A 24,674-nucleotide genomic window follows, 5' to 3' on the forward strand; every position below is an offset into this window, starting at 1 on the left:
CCCTTATGATTACCTACTGTAATTCTTTGACTGGTATGTTCCTATTATCTCCTTTTAAATAATTTAGATATTTATCTGAAGTTACACACACACACACACACACACACACACGCGCGCGCACACACGCGCGCGCGCGCGCGCACACACACACACACACACACAAAATGGATCAATGGAAAAATGAATCAGTAGAGATGTGTTGGGGCATTTTGCACCTGATGCCAATGAGTAAAACCGAGAATCAAATAACTGGTATGGTAAAACACAGGCAGGAGTTACAAGAAACTTATAGTTCCTTGTAGTTATTGACTTACCTCGCCTTTTCCATTACCAATGAATACGTTCAGTTCCTTTCCTTGGAGAACTGCTACAAGCTGGACATGCAGCGAAGAGAACCAGTAAATCAAAATCATCAAAGTTGCAAACAGGCAAATTTTAGCTTTACCTATGGTTATCTTGTTCTTCATTATAGTGTTTACTGAAATCATCTGGGGAAGAGACAAGTATGCATCCAAAAATAAATGCCACGCAATTTACACAAAGAGAGTATTTCATAACAAGGGAAGAACTAAAGAGTTAAAAAAAATTACACAGACTAATTAAGAACTACAGACCGTAAATTATTGTAACAAAAAGGAGAAACAACAAAGTACAAGCAAGTGGGCTACATGGAAGAACTTCAAATATGGAACAAGATGTTCCATAATGATCACAGTTCTTGAGAAATTCACCTTTCTACCAGTGATTCATAAACAGGGACTTTGTCATCACCCTCTACTACCTATCTCATTAACTGACTCTTAGTATGAAGGGAAGAACTAATGACTGAAAGACAAAGGCTGATGAAAAGACTAACATGAAAATGAAATATAACTTTATGCACTGGATATTGTCATATTTCAGAGATTAGATAGCAAAGATGACGGAGGCACTAGGGAACTAATGAAATATCCAACTGAGCCTTTGTAGACTCCACACATTTTACAAAATATGCAACCCATTGCGCGGAAAGGGACTTAAAATCAGATTTTTCATTTTTGAGATTTTTGTGGTCCTAAAATTGGCATAAGATACTGAGCATTAAAAAAGCTAAAAAAATTCATGATTCTCAGTGCAATACTTCAGAAGATATTAATTACTGACTGTAGCTATTAAGAGAACTGTATTTTGAGAAAAAAACAATTGCAGCTTTCACTCATTTTCTTACCAACTGTACAAAGTTTTCATGGCATCAAGTGGCAAAAGCTCGAACTGTTACGTAACATAGTTCGTTAAGAAGACCCATAGGTAGCACAAGAAGTCAAAACGTTCAATTATTACACCCCAAACACTTACGTTCATTTCTACTAAAAAATTACTATTGCTGACTTTGGGTCCCTTTCTGCACAACGGATCACAAACAAGTCCTTGCAATATACAGGCAGTCTTCTTTCGGTCCATCAGTATCAATTTGCCTTGTGTATGTATTCACTCCAGTACTAGTATTTAGTAAGATGTAGACCAACAGACTATGTTCTGATTAGCTATAATTCATAAGCAATGAGTTTCATTGTGGGTCCATATTGAAAAATTGATGACAAAGGTAGCGAAGGTCCACCTATTCAATACAATTAATTTGATGTTTCTACGTTTTATTAATAATGGTACTAGTTTCGACCTCTTAACTTAGGTCATCTTCAGCTATACAGTATATACCATGATGGAAACAATATCAATGCAAAAACAGTCACAAATATAAAAGCAAACTTAGAATGTCTTTAAATTTGTTACACCAATATAAATGGTCTGTTAATGGACAATATAAATTTTCCAGCTAACTCATTCCTGGTTACCAGAGTTTTGCCCCTGTGTGCAAAGTTGGGCTCATCAGTTGGTAAAATTTGTTCTGGAAAAAACAGTCCAAAAGTACCTTAAGTCTTAACCAGGCTGATGTTGATCTACTAGTGAATACAAAGTCTAATGGTGCTTGTGTGACAACTTACGTCTCCCATGTTCGAATGACTACAATCTTGATTCATAAAATTGTGTGCATGAATACAGTTAAAAGCAAAGTGAAAGAAACACATCAAAACTTATCTAGAATTCTGCTAAAATTGTGACAATTGTACTTGTATTTTATTCTTGATTCTTGACTTGCTTGATCAAACATATACATGAAAGGCGCTTAAATTAAAACAAGGTGTTCCTTGATGAAGAGATGATATATATTTATAAGTTATTGTAAGGCTGATGGGGACATTTACAACTAGAATTTGTGGGCCTTCTGATCCGATGAGAGGATCCGTTTGTCAGTGATTCAGTATGGAGTAAATGTATGAAAAGAAGATAGGAGTGATTTAGGAAAGTTTTAAAAATTAGAAAAGGGGGAGGGAGAAGAAAATGAAATAACATGCGGCTGCATGAGACTCGCTCCCAAGTGTTCAGCAACTTGTGTATAAACGGCACGAAAGCTAACGCCAAACTAACAAACGAGAGAGCAGAGGCTACCACACAGAGACAGGGATCAGGAGAGGGACGAGTGAGGAGGCGCAGATGGGTACGACTTTGTGCTCTCTTTAAATTTGTATTTTGCATATATGGAATGATTGCATTATAGAAGATATTTCATTAATAATATAATTGGGGTTGAAGTATTGCTCCAAATGAAACAATTCTCCAAAATGTTGAGCATGACTTTTTCTTAATCTTTAAAATCTTTAAGTCTTGATCATTGGATGCAAAGCTATGTTTAAAATCTGACATATGCTGCCCCATAGTGCAAAATCAATTGTAATTTATGGGCTCAACATGTTCCAAGTCCCGTATCGAGAAGCTTTGGCCTGTGTGGCGAACACATGAGGCCTCACAGTTATTACATTGCAGTTTACAGACCCCGGACTCAAAGAAATTATCATGCTGAGTATGCATGTTATGGAAAAGAGAAATATTATTATTTTTGGTTTTAAAAGCTATTTGTTGATTGTGCTTCTTAAAAATGTTAGGAATTTGATAAAGGTTTTCACTATTAAACGTATGATAATATTTTTTTCTCTTTTCTATAAAACACACACATAATTAATCAGCATGATAAATTCTCTGATTCCGGAGTCTATAAACTGCAATACTTGGAACACTTCAATGCCATAAGATACAATCATTTTTGTACTAAGGGACAGCATGTCAGATTTTTAAAAAAAAAATTTATGTGTATCCATTGATCAAGACTTGCATTTTAAAGGTCGAAAAGAAAGAAGTCATGCTCAACATTCTGGACAATTGTTTCATTTGGAGCAACGCTTCAAACCCAATTATAATTGTTACGGAAATTCCATGGTTTACAGAGGTGTAAGAAGGTGCTGATGTAAATGGGTGGACAGAGAAAAGATGAGAGCATAATTTAAAACAATAAATTTTGAAATTTTATTTCTTTCCTTTCTTTTTTCTGACTTCAAACTTTGAAAGATGATCTGAATCAGCAACAACAAATAACAGTTAAAGAGTACATCAGCTCGGATAACAAGAGTGGACTATAAGTCCAAAAATCAGGTACAATAGAGAAAATTGTCGACACAATAATTTACAAGAAATAAGCTTTGTAGCTCTAAAGTCACACTATTTCAAAGAGCGCATTTGCTCCACTCACTTACATTCCAAAATTTTACTACAGTCCAGCCTCTCAGAGGCACAAGTTTTCTGTCAAATTTTACACTAGAGAAACTTCAAAACAGTGTTTGCTGTCATTTTAGCGACAGTCTATTATACATTCGTCAATAACTAATGACACTTTAAACAAGGGCAATAAGTGCCCATTCTAAATGGCCTTAGTGTACACACGAAAAGGTTTAAAAAATCGGCCATGAAGAAAATGCTAGGAGGCGAAACACTTGCACTCCTTTTGAAATACACCTAAAATCCTACATGGGTTTATGGGCCAAAGTTACAGAGGCTAATCCTATACTAAAGAGAGGTGACTAGATGTGAAATATTAAGTACCAAAATAGTTTTGAAGAATTTAGAGTGTTAAAAAATCATAATCACCCCCATACCAAGTTGAATGGGAATTAATAGAGGGTGAACACTTTTTAATTTTTTTTTTATAAATGCTATTTGTTCGGGGCATTGACCCATGTGGATCTTTTGCCACTTGAACACTCTTTACTCCCCAAGTTACATATTTCCCAGCAGGGATTTGAATAGAGACCTTAGACTTGCCTGGAAAATTACATTTAAAAGGTGATATTAAACTTGAGAATTTTACACTCAGAAAAAGTTTGAAACCTTCCTCTCAAGTTAACTGCCTGGAGCTATCACATATTTTTAAAAGATGTCTGCCATTACCTTGAGCTGTTGGGCCTTCCTACGATGGCAAGTCTACCCCTACCTCCAACTATGCCGTACACACACTTAGACCGGAGCAATGAAGATAAAAAAATGGCCCTAAAGCGCCCAGCTTTCATAGTGACCCCTTCTTACCTGGCTACTCAGCCGGAGAACAAGAGTCTCAGTCGCAGACTGTTCGTTTTCTGGCTATGCAAAAAAATTTTAAGGGCAGGGATAGCTTAAGGGCTAGCGACAATAAAAATAAACATTAAATAAGGTTTTAAACATTTATTAAAACTAGCACTCTTCACAAAACTGAAATTTGAACAAAATCTTGTGTTTTGTTTTTTAAATTTTTTTTTAAAAAACATCTTCTCTGCCGGTCTGTCTCGATAATATGGAATGTCTTCCCCCAAAATTCAGCTGATTTAAATATCTGTAATTATACATATAATTATTAGCCTATGTTGAATGAAATAAATAATAATAAACTCTATTTGTGGGAAGACCTTCTCTACTAAAATCAGATTATTTTAAAATTAAACATTTCTTTGACTCAATAATCGTTAATGATTGAGTTAACTCTTCCTCTAATTAATGAGAAATATGTAAAATAAATTTCTCCTGTCAAAATTTTCTTCACATTATTTTCCTCAAATTCTAAATTCATTAACTGGAATATTTCTATAATTATCATCTTAAAATTCTCCTTAATAATTACATAAATTGACGTAGCGTTTTTCATCAATATCACCTTCATTGAAAAATTTTTAACAGTGTAGGGTTTACAAGAAATGACTTTGTGAGTTCCATTCACGGGCATGACCCTTGCTTATTCATTTTTTTCTAGTACATCAGACCCTATTCTATCTTATTTTGAAATAAAATTCACTAAAGATTCACATCTCCGTAAAATATGATCCATGCAAAATCACGAATAATTGATCAGAACACACGCAGTAGACAAGAAATCAAGTCAGAATGTCATCAAGAAAAATATCACAATTCCCAAAATAATGGCAAATCACACATACCACATTCACACTAGGATACACGGTAACATTAAATAATATTTACAACAAATACTAGTCCTTGATTATTATTTTTAAATTTTAAAACTAAGTCATGGAAGATTTCATATGACTGTATCAGCTAAAGAAATACCATTGCGACGAAATGGAATGTAATGACGTCAGGATATCACTTCAATAATGAAACTAAGCTCAACAACGATGTTCATGAGAATGTTAGAGATAGATATCATCGGAAATATCATGTAGAACGCCATTAACGCAGGTTAAAAATAAATATTCGCGTCTATGGTTGATGAGTTGCGACACTATTATTATCCTCCTAATATCATGGCTATCAATTAATACGTGCTCCACTCGAAGAAATTATGTTCAACAACATATTCTCACCACATCAGACTCAATTAATGGATCCATAAATCAAACACCAAGTAATTGATCCATTCCCAAGTCCATAAATATATCAAATATAATAACTGTAATAAATACAATTAATGTAACAAATGCAATAAATGATCCGTCAGGATTCGGCCGTATTCCAGGCTCACATTTGCCTATTTAGAGCACACATTAATGTCACACAAAAGCAAATAATATTTACACTCATGACCTTATTTTATCTTTTAACCCGAGGTGAAGTTAAATTATTATTATTATTATTAACCGTGCGTGGTCACATATCCGCGTATACTAAAGCTCGATAAAATATCAGATGACTCTAACATGTTTGAAATGCATCCAAAAATATCGCAATATCGTCGAGGAAAATCTGACGTACAGAAACATACTAATAATCTGTCCCACATGACTTCAAATAAATTATAATTCAATTTCAAATTAAATCATTATTATCGGAGAGGTCTATTATTTTAATACACTCCTGTACTGCTGAATTGGGACAGTCAGAATGAATCTCGAAGACATCCACACTGCACTGACTATCTAATAGAGTCCAATACACATTCACACACAATATCTAACTACCTTGCACCATGGAAAGAAGAAATGAAATATCTAACTACTGCAATACTAAGAGAAACCTATGCAAATGAATAAGGAAGAGTAATGTCTACATTCTGTGTACAAAGATTGACAGATATAATTTATAATATGGTACTTAAGTGAATGTTGAAGCTGGATTTTGGCTGATGACCTTAGACATGGGATAGGTCACCCACCATCGAACTCCGTCCTCTCCATGTCCGAAGTCGCCTCACATTTTAGAACATCATTGCTGCTGCGAGGATGAACATGGAATAACAATGGACTTCCTTTGGCTGGTGTGCTGGCATCTTGAATTTATCTCGTTCTCCACGTAGTCTTCCTCTTCTGTTTTCCGGAATAGAATAAGCTGAAACTAACAAACAAGTCTTAAAATGTGTCCAATACACACACACGATGAGAAATGTTATGAATTAATACGTATCTTCTCCAATAATCTTCTAAATTCGTAGACCAAAATTTTTAATAAATCTGAACTGCCAAATAATCGAACCCAGGGAGGTCTGTAAATTGAGCGTCGGCGTATTTTCCAAGTAGAAGCACGTCCAGAAGAAGCAGTCAGAATCAGACGCAGAATGAGAATGAGCAGTTCCTTCGGGAAACACCACATTATAATTGTCTTGAGACGAGGGTGTGTCACCGTAAAAGTTTCTGATTGGTCAATAGCTTGCACTCGAGCGGGTGTTATAATTTTATTGGAGGTACAGTTAGATGTAGAACGGCCTTGACTTTATCGATCGGCTAGCCTTGGATTCTTCCTCGCCGGTCACGTGGCATACAGCTGGCTGTCAGACACATAAAAAATTTCCAGCTCTCCTCTCTTGCTTCGGAAATTCCGGTTTCGAGCCGCTCGCCTCTCGGTGATACTGAACTGGGAAAATTTTCACCCTGGCTGATGAAATAATATTTTAACACACTGAGATATTAAAATATTCCTTCTTTTACCAATTTTGAAGGGGACAATAGTAACTCAGGAGGAAGATTCCCGAACTCTCTTGACCTAGGCAGAAAGCCCGTACACACCCCCAATTTTAATTGGCTAGAAAGATATGTACAAAAATTTCTGATTGGTTAATAACTTAAGGAAGAACAAAGTCGTAGAAGTGCTGGTAACCTTTAGCATGCAAGGAAAACAATCTACAAATACTTCAGGTTTACAAACATATAGAATAGAAATTTCCCTCGAAAATGAATTGTCCGTCCTCCGGCCAGATGGGGCACATAGGCCGATAGTAAAGACATCTCAGGATTTAAGGTCCAAATTTTTTCAGATACACAGTTTCAGATTCATAACACAAATGGCCTTCTAGAAGGCGCATAGTTGAAATGGACGGAGAAGGTGTACCTCTGGTACAATAATAATGAAATATCTGAGAAACCTAATGTTCTTTTTGATGCAATCATTCTCATATATGAAAAATATAAACTTTGAGAGAGCACATAGTCGAACCCATCTGCATATCCCTCCCTACCCATCCGCTCCTCCTTACTCGCCCTCCTGTAATCTTGTCTCTAAGCAGTAGCCTGTGCCGGGAATCGAACCCAGGACGCCTTGACCAAGGGCCAGCACGCTAACCATTTAGCCATATCGATGGTGATTATTCATAACAGGAAGTGGTTGCCGCCCTGTTGCCAGCGTGCTAGGTGGTCGGATCATGTTGCATATTGCAACCACCATTGAACTTCTGTCAGTGCATGCGGTACCCACCCCAATGCGATGTGATTTGGCGCATTTGCAGCTCTGACTGCAACATCCTATGAATGGTGCCTGTCTGAGCGTACGATCCTTTCAGTGTACCATGGCTCTGTATGTCTTGCTGCAGCGGAAGTTCGGCTCCCTGCCAATGTCTGCTGTGCCGATAATGAACTGTGTGTGTGTGTTGTGTCACTGATCTATGAGTGAGCCACTCAGCACTGTCTCGATGCCACTAGCGCGCTCTAACTACAGTAGCGTCCATCATCTGTCTTCCTCCAGCAGCTGCTCGATGAATGCACGACATGCCGGTCCGCAGACTGACAGGCCGTTCCGAGTGTTGCTGATCACCGGTTGTCCTTGCTGAAACTTTCCTATCCACTATGCTACTGTATGGCATGGGAGGGCATTATTCCCAAGGGCCTCCACCAATTCAATGTGACATTCTCTCTAGTGACGGGCAGTCTGAGGTGGGATCTCAAGATTTCTCAAGACTATCACAGACACTGTTTCTCGCGAAAAAAATTTCAAGAGATCTTGAGAGCATTGTCTCCGCATTGTGTGTTGAGCAGCACGTCGTAGGCCCTCAGGTAGATGGAGCTGAATGCTGTTTTTGCAGATTATGCGAATAGCTAAACACTGGCCTTCCCTATTCCGTAAATACACGTCAACAAGCAACTAGAGCATTTCTTTCATTTCTACTGAGGTCTATTTTGAAGCAGTATAACAATTATAAAGAATACGCATTCTGGCAATGTATGCAGCGTTAAGTACATGAATGACATTAAGTAGAGAAACTGACAACTATTGTAGGCGTGCATCGTTATCAGACCCCACATTCAATAGCCATATTACCCATTGTTGTGTTTACAGATATTTTGGTGACGAAGGAAATAATTCCTTACAATGTCATTCCCGTCATAACTAGGTACTTCGGTATATGATGGTGCAATGTGTACTGTGTATGTGTCTAAGATGATGTCCGAAATGCAACGTAAGTCATGGATGTAGGTTACTTTGAAGAGACACCACACAGTACAGCCCGCTGTGTTGCTTATTCAAAAGAAGTAAAATACTTCAGCAGAAATACTTGTGGGATGATCTGGCACCTAAAAGCACGTAATATCGATGAACGGGAATCGTCACAAAGAACACCTCCGGCCCGGTCTGCATCGCAAGAAGCTATTATATCAACAACTGCGAGATATCCAGGGAGGTATCTGCAGTTATTCACTAATTATACAGGGTTTTTCAGCTAAGATATTCACCTCAAATAACTCTTGAACTGTTTAAGAAACTGACATTCTGTTTTCAATTTCATTAATGGTGTTAAGGGGATCACAGCTGAACATTCAGTACTTTTCTAGACTTCTGACAAAATTTATCAGTATACACGTTTCCACATGAGAATGTTATTTCACGTAATAACTGCTTATGATATACTATCAAGCTTACACTGGCTTAGCAAATGTCATGGGATAGTCACCTAATAGTGTGTGGGGCCTCCTCTGGCCTTGCAAACTGCAGTGAGACGCCATGGAAGTGAGTCGACAAGTCCTTGGTAGTCCTCTGGACGCAGCTGACACCAAATCGTTTTCAGAGCGGCCGCCAATGCTGGTCTGTTCGTGGGTGCAGGATCCATGGCATGGAGCCTGCGTTCCAGGACATCCCAGATATGCTCGATAGGGTTCATATTGGGGCTTCTGGGTGGCCATGGCAGTCGTTGGACCTCCGCTGCATGTTCCTGAAACCATTCCCGGGTGACATGCGAGTGATGTGGCGGCACGTAATCGTCTTGAAACACCGCAGAACCGTCTGGGCGCTGGAAGGCCAAAAATGGGTAGAGATGGTCTCCCAGCAGCTCAACATACCGCGTACCATTCAAAGTCTCTTCCAGAACAACTACGGGACCCATTCCATACCAGAAAAATGCACCCCAGACCATAACAGAGACACCAGCCCCTGGACTACACCTTCGAGGCAGGCGGGATCCATCGCTTCATGTGGTCTGCGCCATACACGGTGCCTCCAATCGGAATGGTGCAGTTGAAATCATGATTCGACCGACCATATCACGTTACGCCATTGTTCCAGTGTCCATCCCTGGTGACTGGTGACAAATGCGCATCGTTGTGCCCAATGACGTTGGGTTAACAGTGGCACCCGTATGCGGCGCCGACTCCCATACCCCATAGAACCCGTGTTCCTACGGATTGTCCACTGGGAGACGTGTCTAGCAAAGCCTGTGTTGAATTGAGCCATGATTTGTTGCACTGTCGCTCGTCTGTCACTATTGACAATCCGTCTCAGATGTCACCGGTCACGGTCATCGAGGGTGGCTGGACGGCCGGTTGTTCGTCTGTTGTGGGCGGTGACACCTACATTAAACCATTCACAATACACCCTGGACACGGTTGATCGTGTGGAGCCGAATTCCCGCACCACTTCCGAAATCGCACTTCCCATCCGTCGGGCACCGACCACCATACCCCGAATGGAAATTCTAAGTTCCCATGGAGGGAATTAGATATTTTTCCACCAATAGAGCATATCAAAAATCAGATCAAAAATTAGTACCCCGTTCGAACAGTGTCAGCTCACAACAACGTTCCATGTTACACCTGTCATATGCACAGCCACTGCTCACAAGGTACCCTATACAACTGCCGCTGGCACAGGGGGAGTGTGGTGCGCAGACAACACACCTGCGCATCAGTGCTCCGCTATCCCATGACATTTGCTCAGTCAGTGTACACTCATATACAGTAAAACCTGCCTTAACGGACACCTCTCATTGGCGGACGATTTTCTAGGTCCGTAATTAAATGCCATGTTGTGTATGAGTAATTTACCCCTCTTATACGGACACCCTTTATTACGGACGCGGACACACCATATCCATGAGAAACTCCAATTAAACCTCTCCTAACGGACACTTTCTTTTTCAAAAAATTCTGTATTTGTGCCCTGTACAGTATGTGTTCGCTTACTTTTTGCACAGGCGGTACTTCCAAGAATCGCAGACACCGTAACTTTTGATCCACACTGTACACATTCTTGGAAGGCAACACTAAGCTACGCTATCACTTCCGGATGTTGTGTGATCTGACATGCTCGACAGCACCAGAATTCGTACCTTCACTATCAGGTTACTTTTCATTGACTCGTGGGCTTTTGATGTGTTCAATTTTACGTTGTTAAATTTGTGTAAACATGGCTCCGAGGAAGTTTTTAACTTTAAAAGAAAAGGTAGGCATAATAGACTATCATAAACGTGAGAAGTGTGGTGTGTGTAAACTGTCCAAAGTGTTAAGATTGGAAAGACACAAGCAGCTGAAATTGTAAAAAAAACAAGAGGAACTAGTGAATGAATGGCATTTAAATGGCAACGAACAGCGCATTAAACTGTTTCAAAGTGGTAGTGGAGCTCTCATTGACAAGGCAACGCTAGAGTGGTTCGCTAAAATAAGAAGTCAGAATGTCCGTGTCAGGACCATTGATACAAGCAAAAGCGACAGAATTAGGTATTGGAGATTTCAAAGCCTCGAATGGCTGGCTAGAAAGATTCAGAAAGCGACATGGTATCAACTTCAGAGTGATTTGCGGAGAATCATCCAGTGTTAATATGGAGATTGTTGAAAACTGGCAAGAAAAAATACCTTCGATCATAGACGGGTATGCTCCGGAAAATATTTTGAATGCCGATGAAACTGGATTATTTTTCCGTGCTTTACCCGACAAAACTTTGTGTTTCAAAGGAACTCGTTGTACTGGTGGAAAAGTTGCAAAAGAACGTCTTACGATCTTGTTATGTGCAAGTATGAGTGAAGAATAGGAGGAGCCCCTTGTGATAGGAAAAGCTGCAAAACCAAAGTGTTTTAAGAATATGGATGTTACGAAGTTTGGCATTGAATGGAAAGCGAATATAAAAGCATGGATGACCAGAGAAATAATGGCAGAGTGGCTAGGACAATTGGACAGAAAAATGATACACCAGGAGCGAAAAGTGTTATTATTCCTCGATAATGCAGCATCGCATCCGGATACAATTAAGTTGCAAAATGTGAAGATCGTCTTTTTCCCACCAAATGTAACATCAGTTTCTCAGCTGCTTGACCAAGGAGTGATCAAGAACTTCAAGGTTATGTACAGACAGTTAGTGATGAAGCACACAGTATCAGAACTTAACGGGAATGAAGTAACCCTTCAAACACTGACAAAGGGGGCTGAATGTTCTCCAAGCAATTTCGTGGATAACCAATGTGTGGAAAAACGTCACAGCCTCAATAATTCGTAACTACTTTCTGAAAGCTGGATTTCCCGCTAGTGGTGGACTTCCGAAATAGAATCGATACCCTTCCTGACAGCATGGAAACAACACAAGAGTTGATTAATGCAGCAGGTTACAGTGTACAAGTGAACACCTATATCGAAATTAATTCAGATATTCCAACAGAGTGTGAGAGTGGAGACACAAAAACGATTCTTCAGTCAATCCAAGGGAAGAAGGACAAAAATGAAGATTCTGACGAAAGCGGGAGTGAAGGTGATGCTAATGACGACTTTGAAGAAAATATGGAAATTAATGTGCTGCCAATAACCTCGTACAGTGAGGCTCTCGCTTTGTTAAGCGACTGAAAGAATTCTATTATAAACAAAACAATGAAAAAAGTGTAAATTTGACCCAGGATTTAACTGCACATAGTGAAAACATCATTGCTAAACCGAAATGGACAAAACAAACGAATATTAAAGATTTTTTCAAGTGCTAATGTTTTACTGTACTGTGCTGGAGATTGCTACATCTACATACTGATTTAAAGTTTCAAAAACTCATATGTTCTTCTTAATTTTAATACAGTGTGCTCAATAGAGGTTTCCATAGAAGTGTTTTTGTCTCTTTAATACAGTACATTGCAGCTGCAGCAGCCCATCTACAACGTTCTCATGTGAGTAAAGTGCAGTATATTGTACAATACTGTATACAGTATACAATTAAAAGTACATTTGCAAGAATTGTTAACACATGCAACGCATGGGTTATTGTATTCCAACTTATGTTTAATGGTACAGGTTTCATAACCTCCCGCGGGCAGACACCCCTTCATAATGGACATTTTTTTCGGTCCCGAAGGTGTCCGTTATAGGAATGTTTTACTGTAGTTACTGGGATGTCTCACAGATTGCAGCAGATGAGAATTGGTCTTGAGATTCTCACGAGAGTCTTGAGATCTGTGACATCAGTCGAGAGAGAGAGAGAGAGAGAGAGAGAGAGCATTGCCCAACGTTAGGTCTTATTCTCTTGCATTTCTCCCCTCAGAGAACTGTTATTTTGAAGTATGCACGCTGCTCAATACGGTTTACTTCCATTTCGCACGATGCTTGCCACACAACTGATTTCTCAGCGCTCTCTGTGCTACTACCTGCAACCACAAAGCCACGTTGTTGTGAATACACACTATGCCTGCATAGCTTCTATGCAACAAATAGCAGTTTGTGATCCGCTAACTTATCTGCAAGAAAAAAGAATAGTTGTAATGACTTGTGCCGCAAGCCTGTATGTCTGAAGGTTTCTTAAAATGAATCTTCGTATGTATATCTCTGTGTTACGTAGAAAGTAACTGGTCCCCAACTTTCGTTATATCGTGGGTTTACAAACAAACCACATTAAGTTAGTTTTTTTAGTTTGGCTTGCAGCACTATTCTAGATACTGTAACAAACCCATTGCATAATTTTAAAGATAAATATTTGAGAGCAGATAGTGCATGCATTTCCTGTTTCCTGAATAGTAGAATAGCTAACAATGGCAGAAATAAGAATATAAAATGCAGACTCGCAAAAATAAGTAAGGTATTCTTCAGAAAAGAAATTTGCTCACTTGTTTATAGAAGTGAAACATGGACAATAACTAGGAAAGAAAGAATCCCTTGAGATGTGGTGTACAGAATAATGCTGAAAGTAAGATGGGTACATCGGATCAAGAATGAAAAGGTACTGAAATGAGTTAGTGAGAGAACCATGTGGCAAAATTTGACCGAAAGGAGAGATAGAATGATAGGACATACTTTGAGATGTCCAGGACTTGTTCAGTTTTTGAGGGAAGTGTAGGTAGTAAGAGCAGTAAGGGTAGTAATGGTGGTAATTGTTTCAAGAGGGAGTACAATTGGGCACAACAATCTCTTAACACTAATCAGAGGAAACAAAAGGAAGAAATCCAACACTTTGAAGAATGAAAATGTCAGCCAAAGAAAGGGAAGAGCCATGAAGGGCATGAAAATAACATACTCCCTAGGCCTCGCGAACCTAATACCGTCAGGTAGGAAGAGAATAAGAGTTGACCAAGGGAGGCCAGACAAGAAAGATGAAAATAAGGAGCTTAACACAAGCAAGAGGAAGCAATGCTAGACTCAGCTATGGTAACTGTGATTGCCAAGTTAAGAGACCTGGTCCCCCTGTTAATCACCCCTTACAACAGGCAGGGGGTACCGTAGATGTCTTCTACTGCCCCCACCCACAGAGGGACAGTAAGGGTAGATCAAGTCATGAATATGATAAACAGATTAGAGTAGATGTAGAAGTTATGGAGAAACGAAAATGTAGTAGGACAGGCTGGCATGAAAATCTGCAATAACCCAGTATATGGACTGATGACTCAAACAACATGATTTTACTTTTCAGAATATGATTCAGTCTTTAAAAATTGTATTTTCTTACTCTTTAGAATTTTTAGGTATTGGCAGTACTTTAAAAAACTAAAGAGGTGGTACTTCAGACAAAAAGTTTGGGAAACATTGGTCTAAACCATTCAGGAGCTGCATGCGACCACTGCTGTTTCCTTTCCTCAGCTTGGCTATTCTTGTTAGTGGGTGGATGGATTTTAGTCCACAGATGCTAAGGGGAATTAACCCATTCACACAGTGCAAGTCTGGTGAAGCAACATGAGAAAGAAATGGGAACCAGTAATGGACAGTCCCAGATATGATCCATATTATGTTGTTCAGATAGACATCTAATTTCTTTGTATGCATGCCTTTTAACTGTGTCAGTGGTGGAGATTATTGTGTTAAGAGGAAGTACAACCAGGAAACCATCTGCTATTAACACTAATCAGAGGGAAAATATTTAAGGGGCCTGGCACTTTGAAAAATGAAGGTCGGTCAAAGAAAGACAAAGCCCACAAAGGGCGTGAAAATGAGAGACTCTCTAGGCTTCAAATGTTCTAATACCATCGGGGTCAGTAAAGAACAAGATTTGACCAAGGGAGGTCGGGTAAGGTAGATGAAAGTGAGGAGCTTGGCAAAAGTAAGTTGAAGCAATGCCAGGACTCAGCTGCAGGCCCGAAGTTGAGACCCCCCGGGCCCCTTTTACTTGTCTCTTATGACAGGTAGATGTTATTCTACCACCCCCAAGCCTGTTAACGAAAACCACATCTTGTTGAAAATGAAGTCCTGGGTTAGAAGGAAAATATCCAGCAAGACCAACAAAACGAATGCCCATATGGGATATTTGTGCCTTAAAGAATGACCTAACGCAGTAGTAGTTCAGCAAAATTATAGATAACTTGATAGAACATGAAGAAAACATTTACTGCATTATAAGATATAGATTCAAAAGAAGTGTTGGAAAGACAGATACCCTGTGAAAAACAGTCGTGAATTACAGAAACCATTTCGCTGAAAATCAATGACTTTACTTAACTTATATCCTGTGTCTCCTTTCAGAGCAAAGGGCTGCAACAAAAGTCCTCCTCCATTGGTTCCGTCCCCTCGCAATCAGCTGTAAGTCTGCCCAGGATATGCCATCTTCTCTCATCTCTTCCTCCACCCTTCTCCTCCAAGTCATCCTTGGTCTTCCTCTTTTTCTTGCTCCTTGTGGGTTCCATCTAAGTGCTTCTTTCTCAATGACCTATCCACTTTCTCAGACAATGGCCTATCCATCCTCATTCTCTCCTTTTCATCTGCTGTTTTATGTGAGTTTGAACTGTCCTCTTCAAGAGTTCCTCATTTGTGATGGTCTCTGGCCAATGTATCTGCAGAATTTTTTTGAGGCAACTGTTGATGAAAACTGTACACTCCTGGTGATCTGAGTTGTTACTTTCCATGTCTCACATCCATACAGGACCACCGCTTTAACACACTGGAGACGGCCATATTTGAATGTACTACCCTCCAGAAATCGCAGGATTTTAATGGTTTTTAAAATTTTTTCAAAGCTAGGGTAAGCCATGATTAGATGATGATGATGCTTGTTGTTTAAAGGGGCCTAACATCTAGGTCATCGGCCCCTAATGGTACGAAATGAGACGAAATGAAATGACAAATTAAAAGCCCAAAAACATCTACTGACCACAATTCAAAACGTGAGGATGGATTGGATTGGATTGGATTGGATTGGATTGGATGGATGGATAGATGGATGGATATGAATTTAAAACGATCAGTGGAACCGACCTACAGTGCCTCACATACACAGAAGCTGGCATAGAACAATAGTATTACTGACCAAGGGACTGCTTCTATAGCACAATACTGAATCGATGATACGTGTAGTCAAAAGGGGTCCAAAATCCAAGTCAGCAGCCTCTCACAATGGTACTTATCGCTAGGAAAGTAGAACCATGGTATTTGTCATGTTGCGGTACTAATCAAGAGTAGCGTAGACTCGCGTTATTCGACACATTATGGTACTACTCAGAGGTAATGAATTTCGCACATGTATTATAGACCTATGCTGTATCGCACATTGATGCGCCATTTACAGGCAACACAAACCTATGGTGTTCATCACATAAGGGTACTAACCACAGGGACTCATACTATCCCATGGTGTTCCTCATATAGTGGGTAGGCCTACTAATCATAGGCAAGCCAGAACCATGGGTTCCTTCATCCCATGGTGTTGCTCATATAGTGCTACGAATCACAGGTACTGTAAAAGCCGTCGCGCTCTCGTTTGCTACAAATCACAAACCTATGTGGTACCTAACATAGTGGTACTACACGCAAGTAAAAGCGACCCATGGTGTTTCCCGCGTGGTGGTACAAGTAGTGTCATGGTTCTAATTTGATCATCCCTTGGTCGCCCCTTTTAGTCGCATCTTACGACAGGCAGGGGATACCGTGGGTGAATTCTTCGTCTGCATCCCCCACCCACAGGGGGTTGTGTGTTTGGTCCGTGAGAGGTATTTTATTTCCCTCAAGTTTGCCGGCAAGCCGGTTAAGACCCCCCTATCCGCCACCTGGGACGCGCCACGCAGGACTATCACCTATCCCCCTGCTACGCCAGCATAGTAGGTTCATGGAAGCCATGATTATAACAACTTTTGGAATATTTAGAAAGATCACACTTTATTCTACATAAAAATGAGTTTTAATTATCATAACAGTGCAGCAACTTTTAAATATAAATTTATGAAGATAATAAGTTTTACAAACTAAAAAATATGACACAGCTATGTATGCCAGTTTGGTTAATATTTTGAAATGTGTCTAATATCGTGGACACATCTACTGAAACACACTAATACAGATTCTAACCTAATTGGTCAATTGGCATAGGGTATCCTTGTTTACAACCAGTAATTTGCTTTCCCACTGTTCGTTGTTTAACAACGGATTTGCATCGAGTTGCTGCAGGTAAACCTAAAACACCCACATTTTTAGGAAGCGGTATAAAACAATATTACTGAACCTACTTCAGGAAGCGGTATTAAACTATGTTACACTTCACACCAATTTGAAATTAGCTCATTATCTACATTTACTTGCCTGAAGCACCAGAATCATCATGTTTACTTAGTGTGTAATTGTTATCCTCATCCTCATTTTCAAAACTCGTGTCTTCCATAAGAACATCCTTTATGAATTCGTTGTTGAAATTTCGTACACTTGATTTTTTTTTTTTTTTTGCTAGGGGCTTTACGTCGCACCGACACAGATAGGTCTTATGGCAACGATGGGACAGGAAAGGCCTAGGAGTTGGAAGGAAGCGGCCGTGGCCTTAATTAAGGTACAGCCCCAGCATTTACACTTGATTTAGGCATGCTAAATATTCACAAGAATTACACAAACAAGCCTGCCTTTAGAACACACACTCTTCCTGTCCACATGTACCGTACGTACTTTCCCACCCATTTCACAGCTGAGAGTCAACGATGACGCAGCCCCAGGTTATGTAGGAACGTGGCTGTGTTAATGCCTTGAAAGAATTCCCGACTTATCCTCATAACTAGTACCTTTATGCTTATAGAAGCATTCAACAAGCCTTCGTGACTCAGGCGGTGGTGCGCTGGCCTCTCACTGCTGGTTTCCGTGGTTCAAATCCCGGTCACTCCATGTGAGATTTGTGCTGGATAAAGCGGACGCGGGACAGGTTTTACTCCGGGTACTCCGGTTTTCCCTGTCATATTTCATTCCAGCAACACTCATATCATTTCATTTCATCAGTCATTTATTAATCGTTGCCCCACAGGAGTGCGGCAGGCTTCAGCAGCCGGCACAATTCCTATCCCCGCCACTGATGGGGGCTTCATTCATTCCATTCCTGACCTGGTTGAATGACTGGAAACAGGCTGTGGATTTTCAGAAGCATTTAACAGTATCCTAGTGAAGTCACAGCTCGCTGAAACGGCAGCTACTATTTTTTAGCTACAGTGATAACACGCTCGTATATTCTCCAAGCTCCGTTAGCAACAATGAAACAGCGCGCCCGTAGTTTCTACGAGCGGTCTCCAATGTGTTAAAATTGCTACAGAAAATTCGTAGTTCTGTCTTCGTTGAGATGTCACGGGCTTTCTATATCGCATGTAGCTGAACAAATATGAAATTTGCCTTTTTGATGTGGCATCTGTACTGGCACCACCATCCTCTGCCATTACACTACCTAGATATTGACACTCTGCCACCGTTTCAATCTCTCCTCCATTTATCTGGAACTTCTGATCTCGATCAATTTTGCTGTTTATTTGCATTTCCTTTGTCTTTTTGCAGGTGATCTTCATTCCTGCTCGAGCTCTGTGTTCTTGTATGCGTTTCAATTTTTCTTCCATTTTTCTGAAGCTTCGAGAGATCTTCCAGATGCTGCATTAGTTTCCAATGAAGTTCGGTTTTGGCTCCAAACATCACCTCCCTCATGACCAGATCCATGGTGATAAGAAAAATGGTGGGAGAAATAATACACCCTTGTTTCACTCCTGAGTTCACCTCGATTGGTTTGGTCAATTTTCCCTCGTGGATCACTTGGCAACTATAATTCTCAGATGAACTCTTTATCAGGCTGATAATTTTCCCAGGTATTCCATATCTGGCCAGTGCCTTCCATATAAATGATGTTCTCAGGGAGTCAAATGTTTTAAGGAATTCCACAAACATCAGATAGTGTTGTATTCCATTCCTGACATTGTTCCACTATGATCCTTAGTGTAGGGCCTATTGATTTGGTCAACACATGATCTATTTTTATGGTGGCCCACTTATTCTCTCCTCAATTTCTGATCTACAATATTTACAATTTGATTTAGAAGGTTCCTTGGAATTGACAGTAATGTAAAACCTCTCCAATTGTCACATTTTTTTGTTGTTGTTGCGAGATTCACAAGCAGTCCTCTTTTTCCAATCCTATGGTATCTGTTCTTGTTCCCACACTTTGGCAAACAGGGGTAAAGGGCAAATGTTTCAGTTCAATGTCTTCCTTTAGGTATTCTGGGCGAATATTATCAATTCCTGGTACTTTACCATTTTTTATCTTGATAGCCGTGATGATTTCCTCCTTCATAAATGGGTTGAATCTTGTGTCTAACTGTTCTGGCATTATTTGTTCTTCCCTTTCTTCTTCCATTCGAACATTTCCCCAGTCCATCTTTAACACTTCCTCAAAATGCTCCTTCCATCTCTTCAGTTTTCATTTTCTCCAGTAAGCATATTTCCTTCCTTACTCCTTATAGGGCCTCCTCTCTGGGTCTTCTTTCTTGAGAGGGTTTTTGTCACCTCGTATAAAGTCTTCAAGTCCCCTTTTCCAGCAGCAGTCTCTGCATTCAGCACTTGGTCCTCTACCCACTTTTGCTTATCTTTCCAAGCACTTCTTTTCACTGCCCTATTTTTCTCATTATAATCCTGTACAGTTAGCTTCTGATGACGATTTTTGCATTGATTTAGTTCCTCTTTAACTTCCTTCCTCTCTTTGATCTTCTGCCATGTATCTTCTGTTATCCAGTCTTTTACTCCTCTTTCTCTGAATCCTAGCACTTCTTCACTAGTTTCCACAAAATTTGCTTTCACTTTTTCCCATTCCTCTTCGATTGTACCTTCATTTTCCTTGCCAAGAACTTCAAAACAGTTTGTTAACTGTAATCTAAATTGATATTTAAGGTTTCATTTCTTAGTTTCATCACATCATATTTTCTATGCTTGCTTTCCATTTCTTGCTTGTTTGCTTTGATCTTAATTCGAAACTGTGCTAGGATGAGATGATGGTCGCTCCCTACATCTGCACCTCGTCTATTCCTAAAGTCATTTTCCGTCACACCATCGGGAGACATCTATGTTATCTTGTGACAATTACTGTGCGGGAAAATAGTTCCACCTATCACAAGATCCCTCTCTGCACAAATGTTAATGAAGCGTTCTCCATTGTCATTTTTTTTCACCCAAACTATGGTTTCACATTATATGTTCTACTCCTTCGATGTCAGTGTCCAATTTAGCATTTAGATCACCCATCAAAATTGTTATATCTCATTTCTTAATTCCATTCATTGTTTCACTTAGTGAGGCGTAAAAATTATTCTTGTCTTGGTCATCTGTTGCTTCAGTTAGTGCATGACACTGAATTATGCTGATGTTCCTACCATTGGGATTAAATCTTGCTGTCATAATTCTTCCCGAAATCGGTTTCCATTCTGTAAGGCTTTTCTTAGCTGTTTTGCTTAGGACCATCCCTACGCCTTCTTTATGGTAATTTCCCTCTTCATTGCCAAAATATAGAAAGGTGAAACCTTCTGGTGTTCGATATTCTACAAGGTCTTTCCATCGGACCTCAATCCCAAGATAGCAAGTTGGTAGTTCATCATCCCTGCACAGACCTGTTTTAGCCTTACTGTTTGCCGCCATGTTCGTATATTCCAGCATCCAATTTTCGTGACCTGTTTCATGCCAAAAATCGTCATCTGTTTTGTCCGGTTTCTCTTTGTTTCAGTTTCAGTAATAACATTTTCTCTGAGATGCGGGTTATTGGCCTACAGTCCCCAAAGCACAGTGGGGAGGCTGCCCCCTTAGTGTCTGTGCCCACCCTCTGATTACTTTACGATTTGGTGTTTGTTGCTATTCCCCGCTCATAATGTTGCCAATTTCGATCTCTACAGGGTGTAACCAGAGTCCCTCCTCCTTTCTCAACCGGGCTTGGGACTGGCTATAACGGACTTTGAAAATCAATGAAAGGAGATGGAAAAGTATTACGACTGAGGAAGGTTAACAGAGATACAGGCAGCCGAAAAAATGAAATACACCATGAATATAGAGCTGCCAAAATTCAATGCCTCTCTTGGCAATGTGAGAACTCTGAAGATCTACAGCACAAAGTAAGAAGTTCACCAGCACTGAAAAATACAGCACTAACAACCTCAAACTAAGCACTGTGACAGTACATCAAGAGCTTGTACCAGGAAGGTTTTAAGTTTCAATATGCAATAGAAACTGAATTCAGCATCATTTAATAGTGACAAAACAGGATTTTGAAGTAGCTTTTAAAAGTGCTGCCTTGTCGGAAAGGTCTTGGAATTGAAATGCTTCCAATAAATGATCCAAATGTGAGTGATTAACTCACTGCTAAACTATAAGAACTCATCCAACCTATCTATTGTGAAGGTGCCATCTGAATTTCAAACCTTGGTTATACCAGTACTGAAGAAAGTGAATGCTATCAGATGTTATATATTTAGAACAATAACCTTGATTCCACATGCTTCGAATATCTTGCGTAATATAATTTTTAAAAATGAATAGAAAGCACGTTCAGTTACCTCACACCAATGAAACAATTTGGTTTCTGAAAAGGTGTTTGCACTGGTGACACAGCTGGCAGCCTTAGAATACTTTCAGAACACATGCTGAGTAGGAAGCGAAGTTTATACATCAGCTTAATTGATAACAAGAAAGATTTTGATGCAGTATCCTGGCACAAAATATTCTCACTACTTTATAACAATGGAATAGAACAGAGAATCTCGCTCAACTAAGACCTTCACAGGTGACAATCAGCAGTGGTATTGCACAAAGAGGGTAAAACAAATTTGATACTCAAGAGAAAGTGTAAGACAAGCATGTACTCTCAGCAATTCTCTCTTACGCCTTTGTAAAACTTACGATAACAGAAGCCTTAGCATATGTAAGGCAGGTGTAAAAGTAAATGGAAAAATGATCAAAGTAGTAAGGGAGCGGTGTTAAGGGAACAGGGAACTGGAAATCAAGTAGGGAAGACATAAAACTGTTAGTGCTCAACTGTAGAAGTATTGTAAAGAAATTAATAGAATTAAGTAATTTAATAGATATATACTTACCAGATATTGTAACAGGAGTTGAATCATGGCTGAAAAATGATATAATGGATGCAGAAATTTTCTCACAGAACTGGAGGGTGTATCGTAGAGATAGAATAGGAATGGTAGGAGGGGTAGTATTCATTCTCGTGAAAGAAGAATTTGTAAACTACGAAAAAGTTAATAGTGACAAGCACGAAATTCTAGGGGTAAGGTTAATTTCTAAAGATAATAGACGACAACTTGATGTCTCTGGAGTGTACAGACCAGCAAAGGGTACCGCAGATGCTGATTCAGAATTATTTGATAAGATAATCAGCTATGTGGGAAACGATAAGGAAAGGAATGTGATTGTAGGGGGTGATCTCAATTTACCAAATGTCAATTGGGAAGGTAATGCGAACGACAGGAAGCATGACCAACAAATGGCAAATAAGTTAATATGGGAAGGGCAGCTGATTCAGAAAATGATGGAACCAACTAGAGGGAAGAATATTTTGGATGTGGTGCTAATAAAACCAGATGAGCTCTATAGAGAAACCGAAGTAATACATGGTATTAGTGATCACGAAGCTGTTTTTGTGGTAATTAAAAATAAATGTGAAAGAAAGGAAGGTCTTAAAAGTAGGACTGTTAGGCAGTACCATATGGCTGATAAAACAGGCATGAGGGAGTTTTTAATAAGTAACTATGATCAGTGGAAAACGGTAAATAAAAATGTAAACAGACTCTGGGATGGGTTTAAAGCAATTGTTGAGGAATGTGAAAATAGGTTTGTACCCTTAAAGGTGGTAAGGAATGGTAACGATCCACTATATTATAACAGGGAAGTAAAGAGACTAAGAATGAGGTGCAGGTTGGAAAGAAACAGAGTTAGAAATGGCTGTGGAAGTAAGGAAAAATTGAAGGAACTTACTAGGAAATTGAATCTAGCAAAGAAGTCAGCTAAGGATAACATGATGGCAAGCATAATTGGTGGCCACACTAATTTTAGTGAAAAATGGAAGAGTATGTATAGGTACTTTAAGGCAGAAACAGGTTCCAAGGAGGACATTCCAGGAATAATTAATGAACAAGGAGAGTGTGTATGCGAGGATCTTCAAAAGGCAGAAGTATTCAGTCAGCAGTATGTAAAGATTGTTGGTTACAAGGATAATGTCCAGATACAGGAGGTGACTAATACTAAAGAAGTATTAAAATTTACCTATGACAGCAATGACATTTACAGTAAGATACAAAAGTTGAAAACTAAAAAAGCAGCTGGAATTGATCAGATTTCTGGGGATATACTAAAGACAATGGATTGGGATATAGTACCATATCTGAAGTACTTGTTTGATTATTGTTTGCATGAAGGAACTTTGCCAAATGAATGGAGAGTTGCTATAGTAGCCCCTGTATATAAAGGAAAGGGTGATAAACATAAAGCTGAAAATTACAGGCCAGTCAGTTTGACATGCATTGTATGTAAGCTTTGGGAAAGCATTCTTTCTGATTATATTAGACTTGTCTGCAAAATTAATAACTGGTTTGATAGAAGGCAGTTTGGGTTTAGGAAAGGTTATTCCACTGAAGCCCAACTTGTAGGATTTCAGCAAGATATAGCAGATATCCTGGATTCAGGAGGTCAATTGAACTGTATTGTGATTGACTTATCTAAGGCATTTGATAGGGTAGATCATAGGAAACTACTGGCAAAAATTAGTGTAATTGGACTAGAAAAAAGAGTGACTGAATGGGTGGCTCTGTTTCTAGAAAATAGAACTCAGAGAATTAGAGTAGGTGAAGCTTTATCTCTCCCTGTAAAAATTAAGAGGGAAATTCCTCAAGGCAGTATTATTGGACCTTTATGTTTCTTATATATATCAATGATATGTGTAAAGAAGTGGAATCAGAGATAAGGCTTTTTGCAGATGATGTTATTCTGTACAGAGTAATTAATAAGTTACAAGATTGTGAGCAACTGCAAAATGACCTCGATAATGTTGTGAGATGGACAGTAGGCAATGGTATGATGATAAACGGGGATAAAAGTCAGGTTGTGAGTTTCACAAATAGGAAAAGTCCTCTCAGTTTTAATTACTGCATTGATGGGTTGAAAGTTCCCTTTGGGGATCA

General features: G+C 39.4%; 1 protein-coding gene across 5 annotated transcripts in view; it reads right to left on the reverse strand.

The window, feature by feature from the left end:
• The window catches only part of LOC136857995 (uncharacterized), a 310,013-nt gene that overhangs the window by 274,719 nt on the left and 10,620 nt on the right, over nucleotides 1-24,674 (reverse strand). For 4 of the 5 annotated variants that reach the window (XM_067137167.2, XM_068225398.1, XM_067137165.2 and 1 more), the window contains exon 2: nucleotides 315-488. The exons of the other annotated variant lie outside the window; for it this stretch is intronic. In XM_067137167.2, the coding sequence (XP_066993268.2) occupies nucleotides 315-488 (174 nt within the window). The remainder of the gene's footprint in view (nucleotides 1-314; nucleotides 489-24,674) is intronic. 5 annotated transcript variants of the gene reach the window in all.

Source organism: Anabrus simplex, chromosome 1, assembly GCF_040414725.1.
Source record: "Anabrus simplex isolate iqAnaSimp1 chromosome 1, ASM4041472v1, whole genome shotgun sequence".
NCBI classification, from domain to species: Eukaryota; Metazoa; Arthropoda; class Insecta; order Orthoptera; family Tettigoniidae; genus Anabrus; species Anabrus simplex.